This window comes from Vidua chalybeata, chromosome 12 (genome assembly GCF_026979565.1).
Source record: "Vidua chalybeata isolate OUT-0048 chromosome 12, bVidCha1 merged haplotype, whole genome shotgun sequence".
Taxonomy (NCBI): Eukaryota; Metazoa; Chordata; class Aves; order Passeriformes; family Viduidae; genus Vidua; species Vidua chalybeata.
This window is the reverse complement of record NC_071541.1, coordinates 6,218,637-6,241,836: the sequence shown is the minus strand read 5'-3', so window position 1 is coordinate 6,241,836 and position 23,200 is coordinate 6,218,637. Positions and strand designations below refer to the sequence as shown.

Here is a 23,200-nt window from a genome sequence, read left to right as displayed (position 1 = left end):
ATAAAGCATTTCTTAAAAATATGGAGGGGGAAAAAAAAAAAAAGAAAGAAAGAAACTACAATCCCACAGTAACCAAGGGTTTGGTTCTCAGCTCTAGATGGGAATAGTCCAAGGTTTAAGTGCCTGCCCTGACTTACAGATGGGTTTTGAACCCTTTTCTCCCACTTTCCAGGTGAACCCAACCAAAACGCTAAAACTCAGCTCTCTGCCCGTTCTTTTGACCATATCCTGGAGCAGAGACACATTTACCACCAAGTTCTGTCATGTGCAGTTTATTCCCAGTGTAATAATAAATAATAATTTATTATTATTATTTTTATTTATACTAACTCATGTTTCCAAAACAGCAAGAAGTTTGATCACAAACTGTTTGGTTGGGAAGGGTTTTACACACACCTTCCTTCCACAAACACCGATCACATTGCAACACCACAAGCTGTATTTTAATACTTCTGCTAAAACAATCAGAATGTAAAAAAAAAAGCTCTGCCTAATTTCCTCATACTTTTCTTCATGCTTTTCTCCCCCTCCCACTTGGGCAGGGAAACCAGCAGGCTGAGTTTCCCTCACCACTTCCCAGTGCAGTGAAGGCAGCAGGGAAAACAGGCATTTGTTTAAGAAAAACTGGGTATTTTGGAAGTTTGACAGTGTTTGCTGGAATATTGCTGCTGAGTCCTGGAAGGGACTAACAAGTCTCTGTGCTTTGGTGGCTCAGCTCCGGGGCAGGTGGTGGAGGGGCAGTGCACAGGCTCAGCTGCTCTCCGACACCTTCGCTGTCATCTGCTCTGGCTCCAGAGGCTCCAAGGATGAAACAAGCACCTGCAGCCCTTCATCTCAGCTCATCAGTGAGCCCAGGGACAAAACTTCAGGTGACAGTCCTGCCAGCTGGCCAGAAATTCTGTCTGCAGCTACCAGCTGGGTTGAACGAAGTACAGGGGAAAAAACCCTCACACCACAAGCCAGGGTGAAACCCCCACCTTTAGGATGCACACGTCTGGATGACAAACTTTCCCCTAAGGACTCTCTTGGGCAACATGAAGAAAACTTCCCTTCCTTCCTGCACTTGGAGCTGACCTCGGGGAGCTCCTCCACCTCTCACACCTCCGGCTGTCCAGCTGCAGTCCTGCTCCTCCTGCCCGTCCAACCAGCCTCGGTGGCTGCGGCAGCACCAACAGCTTTTTGGCACTAAATTGAAGTCCTGTCCTGGAAATCACAAGCCCATTAGCCAGGCCTGTTAGCTAACCTGTTGAGCGACTGTGGAATGTACAACACGGATGTGGAGTGGCATCTTTTAAATCCAGCATGGGAGGACTCTTCCTATCCTCTTCCTCAGCCAAACAGGAGAGCTACCTGTCTGTTCCTTCACCTGTGCGCTGCAGGGCTGGCAGCACGGATGTGCCCTCACCTAGGGCAAACCAGGGGGAAGAAAGGTAAATCTGAGCAGCCTTTCAGCCAGAGAGGGAAGATGCAGGAGGGTCCAAGCTTCTTCTTCCCACGCTGGCAGCCGGCAAACACCCGCTGCACTTTCAGAACAGGACTCCACTAATCACTCAGCAGCTCCAAAGGATGCTCAGCTGCTGGAGGAGGGGATCCCTGCCCCATTCCCCCAGCAGCGAAGCTCCCTCATCCTCTCCAAGGGTCAGCCGGACACCGAGCTCCCCGGACAAGCGCGGGTTCCCCGCAGGGAGCGCTGGCAGCTCCGCGGTGCCTTTGGGAAAGTCTCACGCAATTGCTCGCTGCGCTTAGCGCAGGGCAGGGACTGCGGGGCGGCTGCAGCCGGGTCCGGACGAGGAGGTGCCTGTGCATCAGTGCCCCCGCAGAAGGTGCGCACACGCGTGGGTGCATCGGCCCCCGCGGCCGTGCCTCCGTCGGGGCCCCGCGCTACCCCGAAGGGCTGATGCTCGCCACCCCCGGCACCGCGCTCGCCCGTGGCCACCCAGCCCCGCGGGTTCCCTCTGTCCCCGCCGCGTTCCCCCTCGCACCTTGTCGGACGGCTTTCACCACGATGGGGTCCTTGCAGCTCCGGATCACTTCCAGCACGTCGTAGCGCGGCAGCCCCGACACGCGGACCCCCTGCACCTCCAGCAGCAGCTCGCCCTCGCTCAGCGCCGCCTCGCCGTCCCCCGCCGCCGCGCCCGCGTACGGGAACTCGCCGTGCTCCGCGCCGCCGAGCAGGGCGAAGCCCAGCTGCCCGCCGGGCCCGCGGGTCAGCGCGCACTGCCGCACCCGGCTGGACCAGTGGTTCTTCTTCTGCACGACCCGCGACATGGCGCTGCGCGTCCCTCCGCGCCCGCGGAGCGCGCTCGGCAGGTGCGCAGGGGGCGCGGACCCGCCGCCCGCTCAGGCCATCACCGCCCGCACGGCTCCGCGCCCGCGGAGGGCGCGCACCGCCTCCCGCCCGCCCCTCCGCGCCGTCCCTTCTCCCCTCTTATTAAGGAAAAAAAAAAAAATTAAAATTAAAAATAATTTTAAAGCGCTGCAAAAGCAAATCCGGCAGCCGCACGGTGTTGCCGCCCCTCTCCGCGGGCGCTGCGCGGGGCGCGGAGCCTTTCGGGCGATACAAAGCGCCGTTTGTTTTGTTCCAGTTCGGTCCGTCCCGCTCCGCCGCGCTCCGCGCCGCCGGCGCAGGCGCCCTGGCACGGCCCGCCCCGGCCCGGCCCGGCCCCCGCCCGCTCCCCGCCCCCGGCACGGCCCGGCCGGCGCGGCCCCCCCGCCCCACGTGCGGCCCCGGCTCCTCCCGCTCCCACGGACAACTTTCCCGGAGGGAGAAGTCGGTGCCCGTGGCGAGGGTGAACCGCCCCCGCGGCTGGAATCGTCTTTCTCCGAGCGGGGCCGGAGCGCGGGTGCTCTGCCCCGCGCCCCCTTCGATGCTCATGTTCCAGGGGACGGGGGATGGCAGATCTTTGCTTTCCCAAGAGGATTTCTAGGATTTTCCCAGCTGCAAACCTCTGCGATCACTTCTTACCTACGCTTTCCAGGTGGTTGTTACAGGAGAGGACGCAAAGTACAAATCCTGAGGAAAAACTTGCACAAGCCCGTCATTAAAATGGTATCAAAGCGCTTGCACAAGGCTGAGTGAAAGTGTGTCTCCTACTCTTAGTTCTCCACTCCAGTTTTTGATTGAGTGCTCGAATTTGAGACATTAATAATGCTTTCACATTGTCCTGTCCTCGTGTAATTGTTTAGAAGCTGGACAGACTAATAGCGAGGTCTGGCTGCTGGGGAAAGGGACGGGCATCCATTTGTTTGTCCTTCGCCAAAACTCTTCAAAGTTACCCAGAACTGGTGCAAAACTCAAAACGGGAAAATAAGTAAGAGCGCACGTACCAGCTGTCCCTTCCAGGTCATGCTCCATGCTTCCAAAACTGAAAGCCAGGCCTCATTTTGAGCAGTCTTATGCATGACCGAATCCCTTCCAGCCAGGAATTCACTTGTCAGATGTGTGCGTGCCCTATTTTGCCGCTAATCGGGACTGAGGAGTGACACAGGGAAACAAAGAGTCTGGTCTGGCTGCCTGTGCTGCCCTAATGCGTGCTCAGACACTACAGCCCGCAGACTTTCACTGCTGCCCGCGTCGCTCTTTCACCTCTCATCTCCCCAGGCAAGCGTGTCCCGCGGTGATCTGCGATGCAGGAGAGGCGGCAGGCTCGGGAAGCATCGCTGCTTCGGGAAGAAGCTCCGCCTAACATCGTCCGATGCTGGCCCAGCTGATCAGCCGGCTTAGCGCACAGACCTGAGAGGTGACCGGGGTACTTTCCCTGCCCTCGCACCTGTCCCGGATGGACCTGGGAAGCCTGTCCTTCCCTCACCTCCTGCATTCCACGCTCCTTTCCCCACTGCAATCCCTCATCCGGCTATCTTGTAGAACTCCCATCGCTGCGGACACTGCTCTGCAGCCGCGGGAGCCGCAGTGCCCGGCCCGAGTGGCACAGCCACATCCAGGCACGGGAATGGAAGGCTTGGCCAATGTCACATAGCACAGCAGTGACTCAGCTCCATCCCCTGTGCCTCAGGCACCTCTGTCCATGGGAAGCAGATGGGATTACCAGAGCTCAGGAAAGTCCTTCCAACGGAGAGGCAGAGCCTGCCTTCCTGGGTAGAAATGGACTCATGAAGTTCAATGTACCTGCTGTGTCTAGCCCCCATTTGCTTCCAAGAGGTTTCTTTCCATTTGGAACTTTCATCTGTGTTTTCATCCTTAAAGCTGTGCTGATCCCTTATGTTTGAGCAGCAATAACTGTCTCACATCTGCTTTTCCTGGCTCAGTAACCAGCTGCCCCATTTGTCACTTTTAAGATGACGGCACACTTTTTACTGTGCCTTCACCAGTAAAGAGTGGATAGGTCATCAGGCTGGATCCCCTGGGCAATAAATGCTCCAGAGGTCTGTAGACCCTACAGGGCAGCAGCATGGCTTGTGGGGAAGGCTTTCTCTCTCATCTGATCACTGGCTGATAGTTGTGTCACACACGTGAGCTCATGGTGCAGGGAGCCCCTTGTTCACAGCCCAGAGCCGGGTGTGACGTATTTTCATCACCATCATTTTGCAGGATGTCTTATGTGACAGCCCTGCTAAGCTAAAAATCATCTGGGATCCATGTGAACATCACATGAGCTGTGGTTGCCCTGAATAGATCTTACAGAGCTACTCATGCCTCATGGAAAAATTTTTGGAAAAGACTATTTAGAAAAACAGGTTTTGATAGTAAAATTTATGAGATGACAGACTTCCAAGAGCCCTTTTCAGTTTGCTTACAAACACTGCAACTGTAATGAAAGTGAGCTGTCCCCATTGTAATCCTGACACTGTACCCATGTCTGGGCCACTGTGTTCCCAAAATTGTTCTTGCGGATAATTAACAAAACCAGCAACTCTCAACCAGAACTTCATCTTGATTTTCAGATTTGCACTTTAGTTTTTGTCCTGGACCAATTTCCTACCATTTTATCGCCTCGTTGCATCCAGGTGGTCAATCTGGATAACCCTAGATCCTGGAAGCTGGCACTGCTTATATCAGCTCAAATACAGCCAAGGTTTTTTGTTGTCCTGATTGCTGACTCTGTGACTGCCCAGCACCTTACTGCTACAAGGAGATTATTTCAGGGCACAGCTGCTCCAACCACCTCGATTAAAGGAAGCTCTTGGTCAGCCTTTAACAGTACTGAGCCCTTGACCAATCTCCTGCCCAGAAGGGTCCCTGACACCAGCTGATGGATAATTGGGTGATTACTCCATACAAACCTGGCATTGCATTTCATTGCGGAGCCTGGCCTCTCTCCCAGGGACAGTGGTCCAGCCTTTGCAGGGGGTGGATTTAATGATTAACAGACTGTCTTCATCTCTGACAACTGCAGTTCTAATAATGATACTCTGCTTTTTGTGAGGCTCTCTAAATGCTTCACAAAGAGTAATTGAGGAATCTTCAGAGGGCACCAACCTGGGGAACAGCTGAACATTAACACGGGGCAGGGAGAAGCTCAGGGCACACTCCTCATCCGAGAATGGCTCACTGCAGCCATCCTACTTCACCTGCAGCAGCTGGTCCAGCCTCATCTCATGCAGGTCTGCATGCTCTTTGCCAGCTCACAGCCCATGACATTGCTGTGAAAACTGATTTGGGTGGGCTCAGGCTTTAAAGCAGAGCCTGATTCTTGTGCTCTTTTGTCCGCAGTCACTTTGGCCCATGCATTGGCAGCTGCTAATTTGTCAGGATGAGAAGGCTGGTGCTTTCTTCCTCCTTCAGAAGGTGCTCTACATGCTTTGGGCCCTGCTACAAACACACAACAGCTCAAATGGTTCTTTCAAATAGGATACTGACCCATGGTCTTGGTCTCAAACATCTCTGAAATTTCGTGCTGTGTCCTGGATTCTAAAATGGGTCAAAGCTCCCCCAAGCATCATTCTCTCAGCTTTCCTACTGAAACTTGAGGAAACCACAGTTTGACTTTTTTTGGAATGGAAAACCATGTCTAGTCACTGAGAATGTTGTGGGTTTATGGCAGTTCACAGCCAAGTACTCCCACCAGAGAACATAAAGAAAGATGACAATGATTAAGACTTCAAATGAAAGTACAGCTTATTTAATACAGCAGAATTTATTGTTAATTTCCAGATAAACCCCAAACCCCCAAACCTTTGATATTATGGGTCTCAAGGCTTTGAAAGCCTGAGCACATCGATCCTGGAACAAAAAGAGAGAAGACAGACTTTAAACAAGATCCAGTTTCTCAGGCATTGAAGTTTCCTGTGGGCACACTCACACTACCCGAATCTGTCAGTAGGAAAGCCATGCATTGTGGTTATTTCCCAAACAATAATTGTTTTTATAGTAATCCCGCTTAACTCTTACTGGAGGAGAATTTTCTGTGCAGCATCCAGGCTTTCTCAACAGGCTGGTGCTGCTCTCTGGTAGCAAGGAGGAGATGGGCTGGTGCTGCATTTCAACAGATGACCCAGCTCCAGGTACTGAACAAAGCCTGTATTTACAGCAAACCTTCCAAGTGTCAGGACTTGAGAAGCTCTGGTTAAAGCCACTGACCAGCCAGCACAGACAGGTCCTGCCTAAGCTCAGGGACAGAGCTGTGCCAGCAAGGTCCATCCCAAAAGGCAGCCCCTTGTGTAGGGCATTTCCAGCCTCCTGCAGCAGGGTGGCTGGAGTCCCATCCAGGGCTGGCTCAGAGTGAATCTGTGACCACAGGATGCTGGGAGGAAAAAGGAAACTCACCCCTTAGTGGGACTTCATGTCACCTTCCTCTACAATTTATTTCAATAATATCACACATAGTGGAATATAAAGCTGAAGATCAATCTCATAACCATATTAAGACACTCTGGGGTGTATTTTATAGGACCATTAATATACTTCTTGGGTGGTTAAAGTCACCCACAGCAAAAATGAATGGCTCCATAAAACATGCTCTGTCATATCCTATGGCTTAAATAACACACAATAGGCTGAGTATGTTGGGATGTGGTTGAGGTTATTGGGTGGAAGCAAAGGGTCAGAGTGACCACCTGGAAGTGAGGATACCAGCCTCAGGGGGCCCAGTCATTTTAAAAAAGCAAGATTCTAGAAAAATCAATCACAAATTTCATGAACTTTCATTAGCACTTGCATTCCCAGGTTTATTCGTTTCATTCAGGCACATCTTCCCTGCAGAAGCTGTTCTGTTCCAGGGTAGGATTTTGTGGGTGGAGCTTTTTGGCATGGAGGGAGGCAGGCTTGAAAAGCTCTGAAGAAGTTGGGCACAGAGCAGGCAAAGCCTCTTGGTTAGAGCAGGGATCAGATTGGCTTTGCAGGGGAAGCTAAGCCTGCCATATGTTTCAACTTTCTGAAAGAGACTTGAAGGAAATGTCAATCTTCATTTGGGACAGATTTTATTGGAGTGGAGGTCTCTGGTACCCACAAGAGTATTTCCAAAAAGAAAAGGAAAAAAAAAAAAAAAAGAAGAAGAAAACAAAAGAAAATAATGTTTTTTCCTAGTCTTTCCTGACCATGATCAAGCTATAGAAGAAGCAAATTCCTCCTCCTTGTCTGGTAGATATTGGGTCTTATTAAGTCACATTCTTCCCCAGGAATTTTTCTTTGCTATTTTAATGTCTCCACATTAAAAAGACTCTTCAGTAGACACTGTCACCAAAGACTCTTTAGTAGACACTAGCTGTGTCCTGCCAAGATAAGCTATCCCAATTCACCTGTCTCAGCTGATAAACCTCCACTTTTCCACTTCTGCTGCTTGAAAAAGAAAAAGGGCTCACCTCTGATTTGTGCTGCAAGAGTTCAATGCAACTGCCCAAGGCACCAACACTCACCCAAACTCACTTTAGCTCGAGAGCCTCATTCTCTCCTCCTTTCTTATTGTCCTTGTTCCCTCTGCAGATACAGAGCGAGCCTCACTGCATCCTTAAACTCCACCCCTGCTCAGCTGAGGCTTATGGGGATGCTGTTCCCTGTCCTTCCCCTGTTTCCTCACCTCTCCAGTCCTCTCCTTTCTATTTTCTCCATGTATTTTGAACACAAACCTTGTTATTCATTCCCCCTAAAAATCCTGAGAACTAAAGCTGTATCAGGAAAGATTTCTGCTTTAAGTCTTTATGGAGCCATAAAGAAGAGGCAAAGTCTGCACTTTTCAAACGTGCTGCATGCTGAATAAGTTGGTAGTCCCTTGTGGTGGATTTGTATTAAAGTCTAATGGCTTAAATATGGAAAAAAAATCAGGAAGAAAAAGCTGGGAATAACCCATCTCTCCCCATAGCAAAGTCTGGTTCAAACAACTTGAGTAGAGTTGTCAATCTCATTATTTGGTTTGAAAATAAAACTAGTCACAATGGCTCAGCTTCCCAAAACTAACTGGCACATCAGTGCAGTATCTTGTCCACCAGCTCCACTTTGAAGGGGTTTGTTTTTCTCAAAAGAAAAGAATCAATACACAGAATATCAATAGCAATTCTGTATAAAGAATAAACAGAAAAAATACCTTTTCTCTCATAAAAATACTGAGTTGAGGAAAGATTTCTGTAATAGAGAATTGATTTCATCCTCACAAAAGGTTTGCCCAAGTACCCTCAGCAAGATTAAAAGAAATAAAAAGGTAGCAGTGAGGCACAATGATGGGACAAGCTGAAGGTTTGGAAAAGGAATTCCTTTGGAGCAGTATTGATGTGCTATTCCTTCATGGTGAGGAGTAGCTGGGAAATCCCTCTCGGTCAGAATTACAATCCTGGCAAAAGGCAGAAGAGACAAGGCAGCAACAGACAGCACAGCCTGATCCTGCAGCCATCTGGGGCCTGGCTGTACTTTGCTCGTGAGAGTAATTTACAGGCATCAGACAAGCCACATGTGTAAGGCTGAGCACACACAAATATTCTCAGGAGCAGAGCCAATTAACACACCACGAGATCTCACTCTGTGATTTGGAAGGTATACAAACCCCATCTTGCTTTTTGAAGCAGTGAAGCAGAAGAATTCACGGCGGTGTCTGGTGCTGTATCTTCACAGAAGCATCCCCGATCAACTTCCTGCTCGCTGGTCCCACAAGAGCATCTCCATGTTAAAGCAGCATCTACTGCACATCTGAGCTGGGTCCAACAAAAGCAGCAGCTTTGATACAAGGCACTACCCCAGCATGCCTTACCCCCTATGGAAAGATTATCATCATCATTACTATTTATACAGAATTACAGCCAGCAGCCTTGGCTGGGACAAACAGCTCCCAGGGCTAACATAAAGGGAGATGCTCCTTTTCTCCAGACAGCTCCAAAGAGGGATTTGGGGCCTGGGAGCAGGTCAGCTGGGATTGGGATTCCTGACTCCCTGCCTGGCGTCCTAATATTAGCTCGCATTGTCTCCCAGCCCGTCTCGTCTCGCCGTTCTTTCACATGAGCTGCAGGCCCGAATTAGCGCGTCTCGCTGCATGATCTGCCAGCCCATCCTGTGTGCTAAATCAGTCAGGGGCTGAGCAAACATCATGGGAACAGCTCTCACAGAGTGCATGTGGGCTCAGTGATTCCTACAGCATTGTTTGCTCCATGTTTTCCAAGCATCATCCCCAAAGTATGGCGGGCAGCATCCTGGAGCTGGCACCGCTCCCCAGCGCGGGCAGGGATGAAAGCCAGCTCCATGGTGGCTCTGCTGGGTGCCAGCTTGGGGAAGAAGTGTTAACAAATGAACTCTGGTGGCAGATGAGCAGGCCAAGGAGAAAGCAGCAGCACAGGCCGGCCTCCTCAGAGTGGTATTTACAAGTTCCCTGAATTTCCTTCCTCACGCTGCATTCAGTGGTGGATGGGCTGATGGGTTTTTGTCTGCCACAGGAGCTTCTTATCTTGTGCCCTCCAGCCACAAGCTCAGGGCTGTCCACAGAAACACCCAGCCCTCAGCACAAGGGGGCTGGGGCTAATAGGGTTTCAAACCAGTGCCCCCAGCAGTTTTGGTTGGCTTAGAGTCCATCTCCTCCTGCTAGCAGGGGCTGATGGCATTAGTTTCCACTAATGGAAAGGCTCATTACCCTCTGTGGAGCAAGGCTTTAAACAGGAACAGAAAGAAACAGGGGAATCACATCAAATCCTGTCTTTGAGTCGCACAGCACATAGCCCAGGTGAGGCACTGCTTGCAGGGCACAGAGAAGCGGGGAAAAGAAAAAGAGGGGGTCGTGGGAGAGTCTGTGCCCCTGAGCAGCCAGTCAGCCAAGTCACAGGACTGGTTTTATAAGGTGCATGCAGAGTTTCGGACAGCAGCTATTGAAAGACAAGCGACTCGTTGAATATTATCCCTTTCTGGCAGCAAGATCAGTGCAGTCAATTAGCTGTAAAACCTGAATCATGTCCCTGGCAGACAGCTCCGAGAGGAAGCAGCTCCACCTTCCTGCTCTGCCCACAGAGGTCACAGCATCCACTGCACAGCTCTGCCAGACCTGTCACAGGCAGCCATTGCAGCAGGGATAAATCAGGATATTGCTCCCATCACACAGCAGGAGCAGCTCAACTCCCAGTTCTCAGCATGATGTCATGGAGGCTTTCCATAGTCCCAAGAGCACTGTGCAAAAGCCTGGGCAATAAATCCATCCATGCAGCACCACGTATGGATGGACACCACATCTCCATACATCCCTCAACACCCTTTTACTGCCAGGCTCATTTCTTTTTTTTATTGCTGTAGAATAAAGTCTTAAAACTCCTGACTTGAATCAAACGAGCTTTTAGGTGAAGATCCAGATCCACGGAAAGAGAATTGTGTTGTACAACGACAGACACAGTCCACTGCCCAGCAGAGATCCAGAACTGGGGAAAACAAGCCCATCAGAGCTCCTGCAGTGAATTACTTGCTCTTGGGAGCTGTTGCTCCCCAGTGAGTCTTTGGAGACAACATCTGAACCAACAGAGTTGTGTTTGCAGCGCTGTGTTGGCTACAAATCCACTCCTGGCATATCTGTTCCCAGTTTCCACCTCCCATATGTGTCACTAGGTCCTAGATCCAGCCTTTCCGGCTGGAGATGAGTCATCTTCATCCTCCTCAATGTGATGGGGATTAGACCCAAGTCACATTAGCAAAGTAGAAGGCTTGCCTTGGACCAGGGCCAATTTCAGCATGTCGATAATTTATAAAAACACGTTGCTCTCCAGCCAAGCAAGTTTCAGTTCCTAGATGATTCAGCAGCAGCGCTACAAGGAAATATGGATGTGAAAAGTCCCCAAAGGAATTTCTGTATAATTCTGCATTGAAATAAAAAGCCCTGAGACCAGCAGCAGAATGGAAATTGGGAATTAAGGATCATTCTTTCTGTGCCTGCAGGGACTGCTAAAATCTGGGAAATGTTTAGTGGAATTTCAGGGCAGAGGGAAGAAAGAGCAAAGGCAGAAATTGGGGAGGTGGAAGATCCTGAGGTGGAGAAGGAAGGGAAATACAATTCCTGGTTTTGTTTTGGCCACTTTGCACCAGCTTCAGTTCTGTTGTCACTAAAAACATTAAAATCCTGTGGGCAGGTAACGGGAAAATTGGAGTGGGAAACCTCTAAAAACACATTTTCAGAAGGCAGCCTGGAAAATGGGAAGTATAAAGAGCCAGGGACAGCTCCAAAGCCCATCTGAGCACTTTGGGTTTTGGATGTGATCCATGTCTATTTTAAAAAAGAATGAGAAAAGAAAATATAAAAGGAAAAGTACCACATAACTGCCCAATGTAAATTAATTCCTGAAAGGGCATGGCAAGCCAAAAATGAATATTTCATTTCTTCTGACCTCTTTCAGTTCATTATCCTAATTGCAAGCTTCAAGACCACAGTAGCATTTCTCTGCATGCAAAATCGGGAGGGATGGAAGGCACAAGGAGTAACAACCCTCCTGAACAGATTCCAGTGGGAGATGGAGTGAAGGGGACTAAGAGCTATAAAATCACTGCAATAGCATGGAGTAACTTCAAATGGAGTTACTGGACAAACACCTTTTTGCTCAGAAACATTTTCCACAAGAGAGCACATCCCTCACTCCCTCCTTTTATCCTTTGACTCTAATACCACTTGCCCTGAGATGCCCAGAAGTGCTTTGCAAGGTCAAATGGCCATTTCTGAGCAGCCTGAGCCAATGCTGGGCCCACACCACATCATGCAGAGCAGTCTCTTCCCCTCAAGTGATGTTTTCCAGCCTGCTCCTGGCAGAAACCTCACACTCACCTGTGTGCAGCTTGGCAGCCTCCCCACAGTTCAGAGAGAAGCTCAGCACCCTGCAGGATGAAACCCTGGCATGAACCCAGCCCTGTCTCTCTCTCCAACCTGCAGCACACCTGCCTGCCTCCAGCACTGCTGGTTCTCCACGCAAGCAGCAATTTAATTCCTCTTTTCATAAAGAAAACCCATTCATGTTTTACTGTGCATCTGTCCTTACATCCATGGGAATCCCACCATAGGTTCCCTGACAGTCAGGACTGGCTGCTGCACTCATACTACTGGAATTCCCTGTATTTTAACTTTTGCTGGTTTTAATTGCTGCTCAGCACTGACATTTCCAAAGGATGCTTCTTTTCTCCTTTTGTGTAGAGCCTGTTTGTGTTCTTTGTGTGCTGCCATCTCTTCCCTGGAGCCCTGGCTAATGAATGCAGCATGCTGATGACCCCTCCATTATAAGTAGTTTAATATTTTTAAATAAATGTGGGATGGTGCCATGATTGTGTGGATATTTCATCCAGCCTGCACTGGCACTGACAATGGCAACCATGGCTTTATTTGTCATTCTGTTGCTTGTTTGCCATGGAAAGCAAGGGAAGGGCTGGGATGTAACACAGAATGGAATAACACAGCAGCAGATGTGTTATTCCAAGTGTATCACAAGGAGCTGCTCCTCATCCCAGCAGAACAGATGAATGCAATAAAGAGAAAACTTTTAAATTGTTATTTGCTTTTTTGAAGCTACAGGGCTGCAAGATTATTAGCTGAGCCCCAGAGCAAACCAGAGGAAGGTACATGAGGGGAATTCTATTGTATCGTGTTTCCACTGTGTTGCAACAGAATTAACACATTATCTTGACATGTTGCTGATATAATTTATTCCTAATTTGAGACCAAAATGTATCCTAAGCAGTAATATTAAAAACCAAACCAATAGCAAAAAGCAAAAAAGAAAGGGAAAAAGCCTGAGATCAGGTCAAATTTTTCAACATGTTAATTAAGTTTTCAGCCCATCAACTTCTGTTGTCCTAATTTGCCTTCTTTCCTTCTGGGTGTATCTGGATTTTTGCTATATGCAGATCATGTGGGTTAGATCCAAATTTGCTTGTCCCTCACAACCACTTCTCAGGCAGTAAAAACCTCCTAGATAGTTCACCCAATGGTACCCAAGGACTGCCTTCACTCCCAGGTGGCATAAAGCCAGGATTGATTCTCCACAACTTCCACTCCCAGCCTACGATTTTACCAAGGCATGGGGTGTGAACAGGGACTGCTGCCAAGGCAGTGATTTACAGCAGTGCAATCCATCCCCACGGACAAGGAGGAGCAGTGATAGCTGATACCAGCTGTTCCCCAAATGTTTCCACTGAGGAGCCAGCTTCTGCACTTAAAAACCCAGACCCCAGACTGGAGAAACCTACTTCTCTGGTTGCAAGCTTCCTCCTGCAGCCAGGCATCCTTCAGGCTCATTGTGCTGCTGCCTTCTTGCTAGACACCTCTCCCTTACACCTGCTTCCCTCAAGGGGGAAAAGTGTGCACAGCCAGACCCAAAAATGTGCCCTCCTGCAATCCACCCAGCTCAGATAAGCACCTTTTCCCTGCCAAATTGTCATCAGGGCCCCAAAGTGCCAAGTCCGAGCCCTGTCAGCATTTCTCCTTATGAGCCCAACTCACTGGAGAGCCAGGCAGCCCGTGGTCCTTTGCCATGGAACAGGAACAATTAGACAGCCTCTTGCAAATGGATGGGGAAGGGAAGGTCAGGATTATTTTAAGTGACTTTGCCCTGAGATTAATGAGGAGGCAGTCTGAAGCTATACCCAGCCCCTTGGTCACTCTTTCCTCCCTGTGCAGCTTCTTTCAGTGGTGCTGTCTGGCACAGCACTGTAAGGGAGGTGTCTCTACACACCCCAAGCCTCACCACATATGTGCATCTACCCCTGAAATGGGGAGTGCTGTGCATTAAAATACTCCCCTGGCATGGCATGGGCTGTGGATATTAGGAAGGGCAGAGTAGCTGGGTGCCCTTGGGAGGAGCAGCAAAGAGCCAGCAGCTCTCCTGCCACAGTTTCTGGACTTAAAGAGAGGGAAAAACATGTAACAAAAAGACCCTTCCAAAAACTCAGCTTTACAGAGATCAAGGTAACACCTGCCTAAGCCTGAGAGCTTGGAGTGTGTGCTGAGCTCAGGAGCACAGCAGAGAGGTACAATTACCTAAGTGCCACTAAATTGTGTCATTTATTAAGTGTTTTGCATGGTGCCATGGCCTCTGGAAGAGACAGTCCTTGCCCTGAGAATGTCCCCCCACGCCACCCTGCCTGTCAGACTGGCTCCCATGAGCCGGGAGGGTGACAGTCCTTGGGGAGCCCATGGTCCCCACACTGCCTGCCTTTCCTTCACTCTCTCCTCTGCTCCCAAACACTTGCATTAGTTATGGTTCACTGGCTGCCTGAATTTATACATACGTATGTAAAACAACCAGAAGTGCCCTGTAAATTTAAAATTCCTCTGTGAGACAGGGTGGGCATAAGTGCTATGTTATTAACCACTGGAAAACAAACCTGAGAGGATTCATTAAGCAAGAGGGCAGCTGGGAAATAAACCATTTCCCCCATAGTTTCTGAACAACTGCAGTTCACAAAACATTAAATTTCTAATTATAAGCCCAGGAAGTTTTAATGTAAAAAAAGTGACTTGTGAAACAAAGTATGGGTTTTTCTGCTCATTAAAATATCCCCTGAGTAATAATTTCTTTGCCCTTAGTCCTGAACCTTAAGGTTTTCACAGGTAAGTAGGTAATTAACACAATTCTGGTTCAACTACACTGCTCTGGCAGTAATGGAGCTGGGTTCTGCTGGATGCTGGGCTCCCCTCTGGATAACAGCAGCAGGGACTGGTTTTCCTGCGGTGCTCCTGGAGCACAGACACTGGGATGATGAATCCTTGGAAAAGGATTTCACACCAAAATACATGGGAAACAGAGGGCCAAATCTCTGAGGGCATCACTTTCCCAGCGAGAAGCAGCAGTATTTACAGTCCTGCAGACCTGCCCTAAACACATTATTCTTCTCTCCAAGCAGCACTGACAGCTCTGCGTCAGCACGGACGCCAGCACGTGGTAAAAAGCCTTCCTGGCAAGAGAGCTGGTGGTAACACACAGCTCTGGGCTGGCTCAAAGCAGTTGCCTGCTCTGTGGTGCATGTCAGAGAGGGGTTTTGTGAAGTCAGCTCTGTGGTGGAGAGGAATGAGGTTGTCAGGCAGGTTTGGATCCTTGGGGAGAACGTCTCGTTGTTGTCAGGCCCCCTGAGTGAAATGACTTCTGCAGTGCAGGGGTTAGACTGAGCCCTCTTAAAGCAGATTGGGAATGTCAATCCTGGGAACAAGTCAGGCAACCTCAAACAGCCTCAGAAGAGACATAGTTCCATTCCATCAAACCAGACCCCTTTATGGTACCTTGCACTCGGAGGTGAAGCCCAAGACATGTTTCATTTTAAAGGCAAGAGCTTTCTGCAACTTGCCCAGCTTTATGTACCTCACTAAGGCCAAGCAAGACTTAACACCATCAACACCCTTCCAACCTTCTGTGCTGACTGACAGTCACCCTTCCCTTTGTATTTTAGTCCAGGGTTTCCTGCATTTATCACAACAAGTGCAGTCATATCTGCAACCACAAGGCAGGCAAAGCTGGAAGCAACTTCCTTTTCATGTGGGAAGCAAATCTCCACTAATGCACTACAGCCTTCTGTCCCTCCAGCCTGGAAACCAGAACATCAGGAGCAGGAAGCACAGCAGGCAGAACCTTCCTTCAGCCCCTGGACTGAATCCAAAGCCACCTCTGCACGTGGTCTATGGCACAGCTCCAGCAGCAGGACCTCCTGTGCTGAGGGACCACAGCCCCACACCACCACTGCCCAGCTCCAGGGGACTCTGGCTCACCTCTCCTGACCCAGAGGCTTCTCATTTGCAGGGTCCCAGCCAGAGCTGGGCACTTCGTGATGTTTGTTCCAGCCCACCTTGAGTGGAGGTGTCAGATCCCCCAGGGCAGCTCCATCACCCCAAGCTCTGTGGGAGCAATCCCTGAGTGCTTTTAACAGCAGCTTTCCTACACAGTAGGAAAAGTTTCCCACTTCAGTAACCAAGTCATTTCTCCCTGAAGTTTTGGATGAAAAATAAGATGTAAAACCAAATTATCCACTGTTTATGTACATAATTCCCTGTGCATCTGGATAAGAGCATGCCCGTGGCCTCTTTATGCTGCATCTGATTCTCATTAGGTGCTTGTGATTCCTTCTTGATAAGGTTTTATTGCTCCCCTTGACACTCTGAGCTATGGCTGTGCTCTTTATTCTCTGCAGCTGCCCTGGTGTGGCCAAGAACTGCCCAGCCCAGTCTGAGCTGATCCGCAACAAGTTCTGTCAAAAGACAGCCCTGGTGCTTAAAGAACTAGAAATAAATCCAGATCTCTCCAAAGTTAATTTTGTGAATTGGCTGCTGGGGCTTTGCTTACAGTAGCTGAGACCAGAGCAGGGGACAAAGCAGAGGCAGAGCCTCTGCATGGCCTGGGGCAGCACAACAGCAGAGCAACCTTCCTTTGCACAGACCAGCCTCTGAAGGGATCCTTTAGCAGTTAAACTTCGCATGACACTGTGGGCAACATTCCAAGAAAAGGTATTTTACAAATATGTTTTTCTTTCTGTGAATTACCCCACTCCTCACTCTTCTCATCCATGTGCAAAAGCAGATTACAATCTATTTCTGGATGAGCAGGTAAGAGACACTAAGGGAATTTGGCTGATTGAGTGTTAAGCCTCATCTTTAAGCAATTTTAGTATTTTGTTCTTCAAAATCTTGGTTTGACCAGAGAAATTAATATTCTGGGATATGCACAGAAGTAGACCATTTTCTTTCCTATAATTATTGTCGCCTTCAATTGCAGAGAACATTATCAGATATAGCCTTTGATGCATATCAGAAACATCCACCTGGACAGCATTCCTGTTTGTAAAATGCAGATTTACCTTGCAGTAAAAATCCCTGCAGTAATCAGCAGCAGAAAGGTTTAACATACTTAAAGATTTCTTCCACTGACAAAGGAACAGGAGAGCTACAGATTTACCCTAAACTGGAATTTATGGCAACCCTACAAAAGCAAGTAAACAAGAAACACACAGACAAAAAAACTCACAAAACAACCAAACTCAACAATTTTTCATGAACCACTGAGATATCTTGGCAGCCCTGATTTTCTTGTAGTTTCCAGTAACCAGCTCTTGTGAACTAGGGAGCAGACCAAAACAACAACAGAAAACCAAAAAAAAAAAAAAAAAGAAACCCACCCAGTTCCTTACCACCTCAGTGGCTTATGGGAGTTGAAACTCAAAAATTTCCAGGAACATCACCTTGGCTTCCAACTTCTTGCAGAGGAGTCTGAAGTCTCACTTGCATGCTCTCTCTTCCCTGCCTCTCATTTTCCTCCTCAGCACTTTCCCTGTGCCAAGAGATGAGGTTTTGTGACTCTGTGCTGCCTTTATACCTCTTATCCAGCACGCAGTGGCCAGAATTAACTCCATTAAATTTATAAAGCAATTAGGACGGGGTGAGCAATTCCAAAAAAACCTCAGTGAAAGTCCTCCCAGCTTTTTAAACAAATTCATTCCAGCTGGGTTCGTGCTCCTCGTGCATTGGGTTCCCACATGGATCCATCCCAACATGGGAGGTCAGAGGCAGAAAAGGGTGGAAGGGTGAATATTAAGGGAGAATTAGAAGCTGTATGCAAATCCTGAGTTTAAGTGAGGGCCTGTGCAAACAGGAAAGCTGCCCAGGCCACGTGAGCTAAATTAAATCAGCACAGGCATGGGCTCCATGAATGAGCTATGGGTCAGGGATTGGGGGAAAACAGCATTCATGGAACTGATTAATTGAAGCGAGTTGTGATCTGTCTGCAAATAATTCAATTGAGCAATTAGAGCTGGGCAAGGAAATGGTTTTGCATGTGGCAGATTCTGAAATATTTCTCTGTTTTAGCTTAGGACAAAAGGAATAAAAACTGAAAAGTGAAAGAAAATTTAGACAAGGTTCATCCTGGATCTGCTTACATTAGTTTGAGATGTTTCTTGTTTCCTCTCTGGCCTTATTATAATTCAATTTTATAATTATTTTACTTTTTAACATCAAGAATATGGTTCAGATTGCATATCTGGAAAGCAATTTCATTTTAAACATAAAAACATTTCAGAGTGTTAAAAAAGCTTTATCAAAACATCTCTTTTCAAGATGAAAAAAAAAATAAATAAGTCATCATTACTTTGGGGGAAAAAAAATCTCCCAGTTAAAAATCCATTAACCTCTCAGTCCTTCATCTGTTGCATATTACTGATCTCTAAAGGCAAGAGCCTTGGAGGGGGACAAGTTTTCTCAGTTACCTTAAATGATACAACCCATCAAACAGCATTTTTTAATTGTCCAGGTATTGGGAACAGAGCATAACCAAGTGGAGCAGGACAGGAGCATCACAGTTCTGTATCTCTTACATCTCAATCCACAGCTCTTCTTCTCATTTTCTTAAATGAGGTATCTTAAGTGATCTTAAATGAAGTATCAGTCAAACCCTCAGCATTTCTCCAAAGACAAGACTGGGGAGATAATGTTTCAGTGGACCCTCAAAATGACAAAGGGGTGGCTCAGTTCCCATCACAAAAAGCTGTAACACAAGCAGGGCACAAAGGCAATGAGGCTCCCTGCTCTCTAGGACTAAAAGTGAACAAATGTGCAGTTGGCCCTGGAGGAAACACCATGTAAAGACCTGGTCTGACCCCAAACACCCTTTAAAGTCTCCCAAGGGAGGCCTTTGAAGGGTTGTTTAATGTGTGAGTATAAAGTAGGCATTGATTAGGGTTTATTAAGATTTAAGATAACTTTGACATACAAAAGCAAGGGGAGTGTGTTGGTCAATTTTCATCATTTTGAAAGTTTCTCTGCCACATCTTAATGACATTTAATCAAATCTTCAACAGGAAATATTTGATTTGGTTGATTGAGTCTCAAGAAATGAAGTTATAAAGTTTATCTGACTGAGGATGATGTGCATTTCACAGCCACAGCCTGTTCGAAGTGACTGGCTCAGGAGCGGGATATGAGACACCCTCTCAAACATCTCTTATTAATTATCTGGGTGTTGGGATTAAAAACCACCACAGGAAGAGGGCAAAACAGTTGCAGTCTGGGTCTCACACACCTCTTCAGTCCAGCAACTTTATTCTTTTTGATCCTGGCTGTGTACGATTGCCAAATATTTCACCTTGGCATGAGTACCTTTGTCAAGGTGATTAGCAAATTTTTATTGCTTCTCTGATAAAGGTGAATGAGAAAAAGCTTCAGCTAACATTGCCAAAGCCTGAGAAAGGATTACTCATCCTTCACGTGTAGATGTTCAAATTAGTCTTACACAAAAAGGTTGTTGGAGCAAAAAATCTTACATTTTTAATATATGATTTCTCTTAAAAGGCCTTCCACCCCAGGATCTCAAATCAATTTAATTAGAAACTGTAAACTTAATTAGACGTCAGAACAACCCTGCCACTGAGGCAAATCTCTGATTAATGGAGAACTTTCTATAAGGGGCCAAAGTCAGTCCTGGCCAGACTGGCAAAGGCATCAGAAAGACAGACAAAACAGCTGAAAAAAGACTGAAACAGAAATTGTCCTTATAAAACACTGGACAGACGCAACCACTACAGACCAAAGTGTTTTGGAAAGAATTCCTTGGAGGAAGAAGCCCAAAATGGCACCTTGGCCACCCTGTGCTGCTGCCAGGTGTCCTGGGAGCTTGCAGGAGGGTGAGCCGGAGCCTGGGGCATTCCTGCTGAGGAGAAGAGGAACAAGCAGAGCAAGGTGTCCTCCAGCCCAAGGGCTTCTGCGTGTCCCCTGCAGAGCAGTGTCACATGCAGGCTGCACGGTTCGTCCCCGAGGTCTGGCCCAGCAGCCTGGTGACATCACCTGGGCAAAGCCAACAACCCTGCAGATAACACTGAAATAGCAACACGTCTCGAGAGCTGGCAAACTGTTGGAAAGGTGACTTTGTCTTGCACTATGCCCAGGGACAAAGGACTGGCAATTTAATGACAGGGAACTGTTTGATTCCTGACTGGCAATAGAGAAACTGGCAAAAGCACCACCTGGCTTTGTGCAGCAAAGAAACAAGGTCAAGGACTTCGCTCATCCCATCTGTGATGTTTTCACATGGCAATTTATATTACAGTGGGAAGAAGAGGTCTTGTCAGAAGTTAAGACCCCCATTGTCCCCAGGAAAAGCCCCAGATGAGAGGCAGTGTGTGCCTCAGAGCCACGTGCTCCAGGCCAGCTCCCCAGAGTGCTCTTCAGGGAAGTACACTCAGTGGGATGTTGGGGCACAGTGGAGTTGAGAGGGATCTGGTGCAGCAAAGATCTTCCAGCTCTGCTGAGGAACTGCTGGCCTGGCTGGGGCTCACCAGACAATAAGGGGGATAAGGGGGATGCAGATGCTGTAAGGCTCCAGCCCACAGGGTAAGAAATGAGATCCAGCTCTGTCACAGCTCCCTGTGGTGGTGTTTTACAGGAATGTACTCCCCTTTCCCTAGACACCTCTGTACTTCACTGTCAGTATTGTAACACCAGCTTAAAGCCTTTTGGATGCTATAAGCATCCTCCTGCATGAATTATGCCCTCAGTAAAAAAACAATTTCTACTCCCAGTTACATCAATTTAAATCTTCAAACGATGATTTTGGCTTTGTATCAGTGCCTTTGATAGACACAGGCCCCCTGGGCCTGGGTTGGCAGCACTTGCACATTTTCAGTGGAGCTGCACTGGGAACATGGATTTTCTCCCATCCTTCAGTTTCCTAAAACCTCAGGTGGTTTGGGGAAAGTTGGTGCTGAAGATTCAAAGCGAGAGCTTGGCAGCAGAAGTGAGAAGCCATTCCCTGTGGCAAGGCTGTGCTGGGCTGGGATCTCCTCCAGGAAGGCATGGGCTCAAAGGGGGAACTGCATTTTCTGCTGGAACTTCATCCCACTCCTCCATAACTGTCAGTCTCTTCACTTCCTTCACTGTCCTGCTTAGGCAACTGTCCTCTGCTTCTCTTCCAACACAAACCCTCCTATGATTCTAAGGAAGCTTTTTCCATAGAGGGGATCCAGGTATTTTCCCTGGATATAGAAATCAGGCTCCTTAATGGAAATTCAGCTGCATCCTGTACAGAAAAAAAGTTGGCTGGGTAAAGGCAAATATGTAAACTACAAGCAGAATGAAGGAAGATTTTGCCTTGTGGTTTTATGAGGCTGGTTTATGAGATGTGTGTTACTAATGAGATATTTGATGTAGCCAGTTTACTAATAGCAAACTCCCTCAGAAGTGAGAAGGAGTTTTGCCTGGGCAACAAGGGCATTAAAATGGCCTCAGAAACTCAGAATATTTGGGATGGATAGTTAAAAATAAAAAAAGTAAAGAGAAAAAAAAAGAAAAAGGAAAACCCCCTCTGGATTTAGTGTATAGTCGTTAACAAGGTATCCCACAGGTAGAACATGATTTATTGAAAACTGGAGAAACTGTCCTGGTTTTGCTAGAATGGAGGTTTTTGTTCTGCTCAGGGCACTTTATATGAAACAGATGCACAGTCGATAAATCAGGCTGTCCAGCAGGAAGCACAGGCTGCATTTGCTGTATAAATTATCATGTTCTTTGTAGGTAAATGCTATGGATGAAAACAGGGGTATTCTTGCTTCTTAAAAAACATCGATTATTATTACTGGAGAAAAGAATTCCTTTGGCCTGTAGGATGTAGCAGCAGAGAGAACAGTCAAGGCAAAACTCCCTACAGAAATCACTTTCAGAGTAAGAATTTGATTAAAAGAGGAGACAATGGGAATATTTGGAATTTAAGACCAGCAGGATGTTCTACTTTCTCAAATTTCCCTCAGATTTTTTTCCAAATGGCTGCCCCAAAAAAGCAAATACATTCAAGTACTTTGAGCTGATAGGAGAGGCGAATCCATTTGCAAACCCCTTCTTTCTTTTCTTGGCAAGGACATTAATCAGCACTCGGGCAGTCTGCAACACGCCATGAGATCTCCAGTGATGCTGTGAGGAACCGCAGCAGGGAAAGCAGCAGGACACAGCAGTCCAAGGAGGAATTGTCTTTGTTTGAGAACTGCTAAAAATATGTATACAAAAAGCTGTAACGTGGGTGGCTTCCAGTCAGAATTTAGAATGCAAAAGGATATTATGGTTTTTCAATAAAAACTGGTGAGGAGTGATGCCATGGGAGGGGATTTCCTGGAGTTAGGTTCTTATGAATGATAGGTACGTGAGACACAAAGCAGAAGTTCACCAACTGCCATTTCTATGTGGCTGCGTTTTCACATGCAATGTTTCTGTGCCTCACTCCCCACAACATTAAAAGTCTGCTGAAAATGGGTGTTGTTTTATTGAAAATGTCAACTACTTAAGCTGAGGCTTAGGTGAGGCACTGAGGAATTCTCTGAATGGAGCACAGCCAAGAGCGCATCCCCCCTTGCTCCATCCTGGCTCTTTCCTTTCCTTTTTTTTTTTTTTTTTTTTTTTTCCATTTAAACTGCATAAGCTGCAGATGAAAAAATATATAAATAGTCATTCTATATATAGTCCTGGGATAAAACTGCAGTTCATTTATGACAGCTGACAAATCTAAAACGGGCAATGTAAGTGCATTACAAAATGATTAAACCTTAAGTTCTCTCGCCCCCAGCTATGGGGCTGCATTAACATTACATTAACCACTGAATAATGCAATCTGCTGCAGTTTTATGCCAACACAAAAATATAGCCAAAATAGCCCTTTGCCTTCTATTTACAGCTGGTGTCTCCAAAGCCATTTTCCTTGTGGCAGATACAGCTTCCGCTTGCTTGCGTTTGCTCAGAGTCAATAAAACAGGAATCCTACGGAGCTGAAGTTGGTTGGAAGCATTTTCTTGGGCTTAAGCCACACAAATGGCATGTGCAATGGGCTTAGGTCTCTGCTAGGAGGATTACAGAAG

At 47.6% G+C, this 23,200-nt stretch overlaps 1 protein-coding gene and 1 long non-coding RNA gene across 8 annotated transcripts in view; one reads left to right on the top strand and one right to left on the bottom strand.

Annotated features, from left to right (window-relative positions):
• MAGI1 (membrane associated guanylate kinase, WW and PDZ domain containing 1) overlaps positions 1–2,572 on the bottom strand; it is a 333,108-nt gene extending 330,536 nt beyond the window's left edge. For all 7 annotated transcript variants that reach the window (XM_053953674.1, XM_053953675.1, XM_053953679.1 and 4 more), the window contains exon 1: positions 1,983–2,572. In XM_053953674.1, the coding sequence (XP_053809649.1) occupies positions 1,983–2,268 (286 nt within the window). In that variant the 5' untranslated portion in view covers positions 2,269–2,572. The remainder of the gene's footprint in view (positions 1–1,982) is intronic.
• Positions 2,573–15,433: 12,861 nt separating this feature from the next.
• Positions 15,434–16,342, top strand: LOC128794243 (uncharacterized). The gene is made up of 2 exons (XR_008433032.1): positions 15,434–15,618; positions 15,773–16,342. It is a non-coding gene; the product is annotated as an uncharacterized LOC128794243 (long non-coding RNA).
• Positions 16,343–23,200: the final 6,858 nt, after the last annotated feature.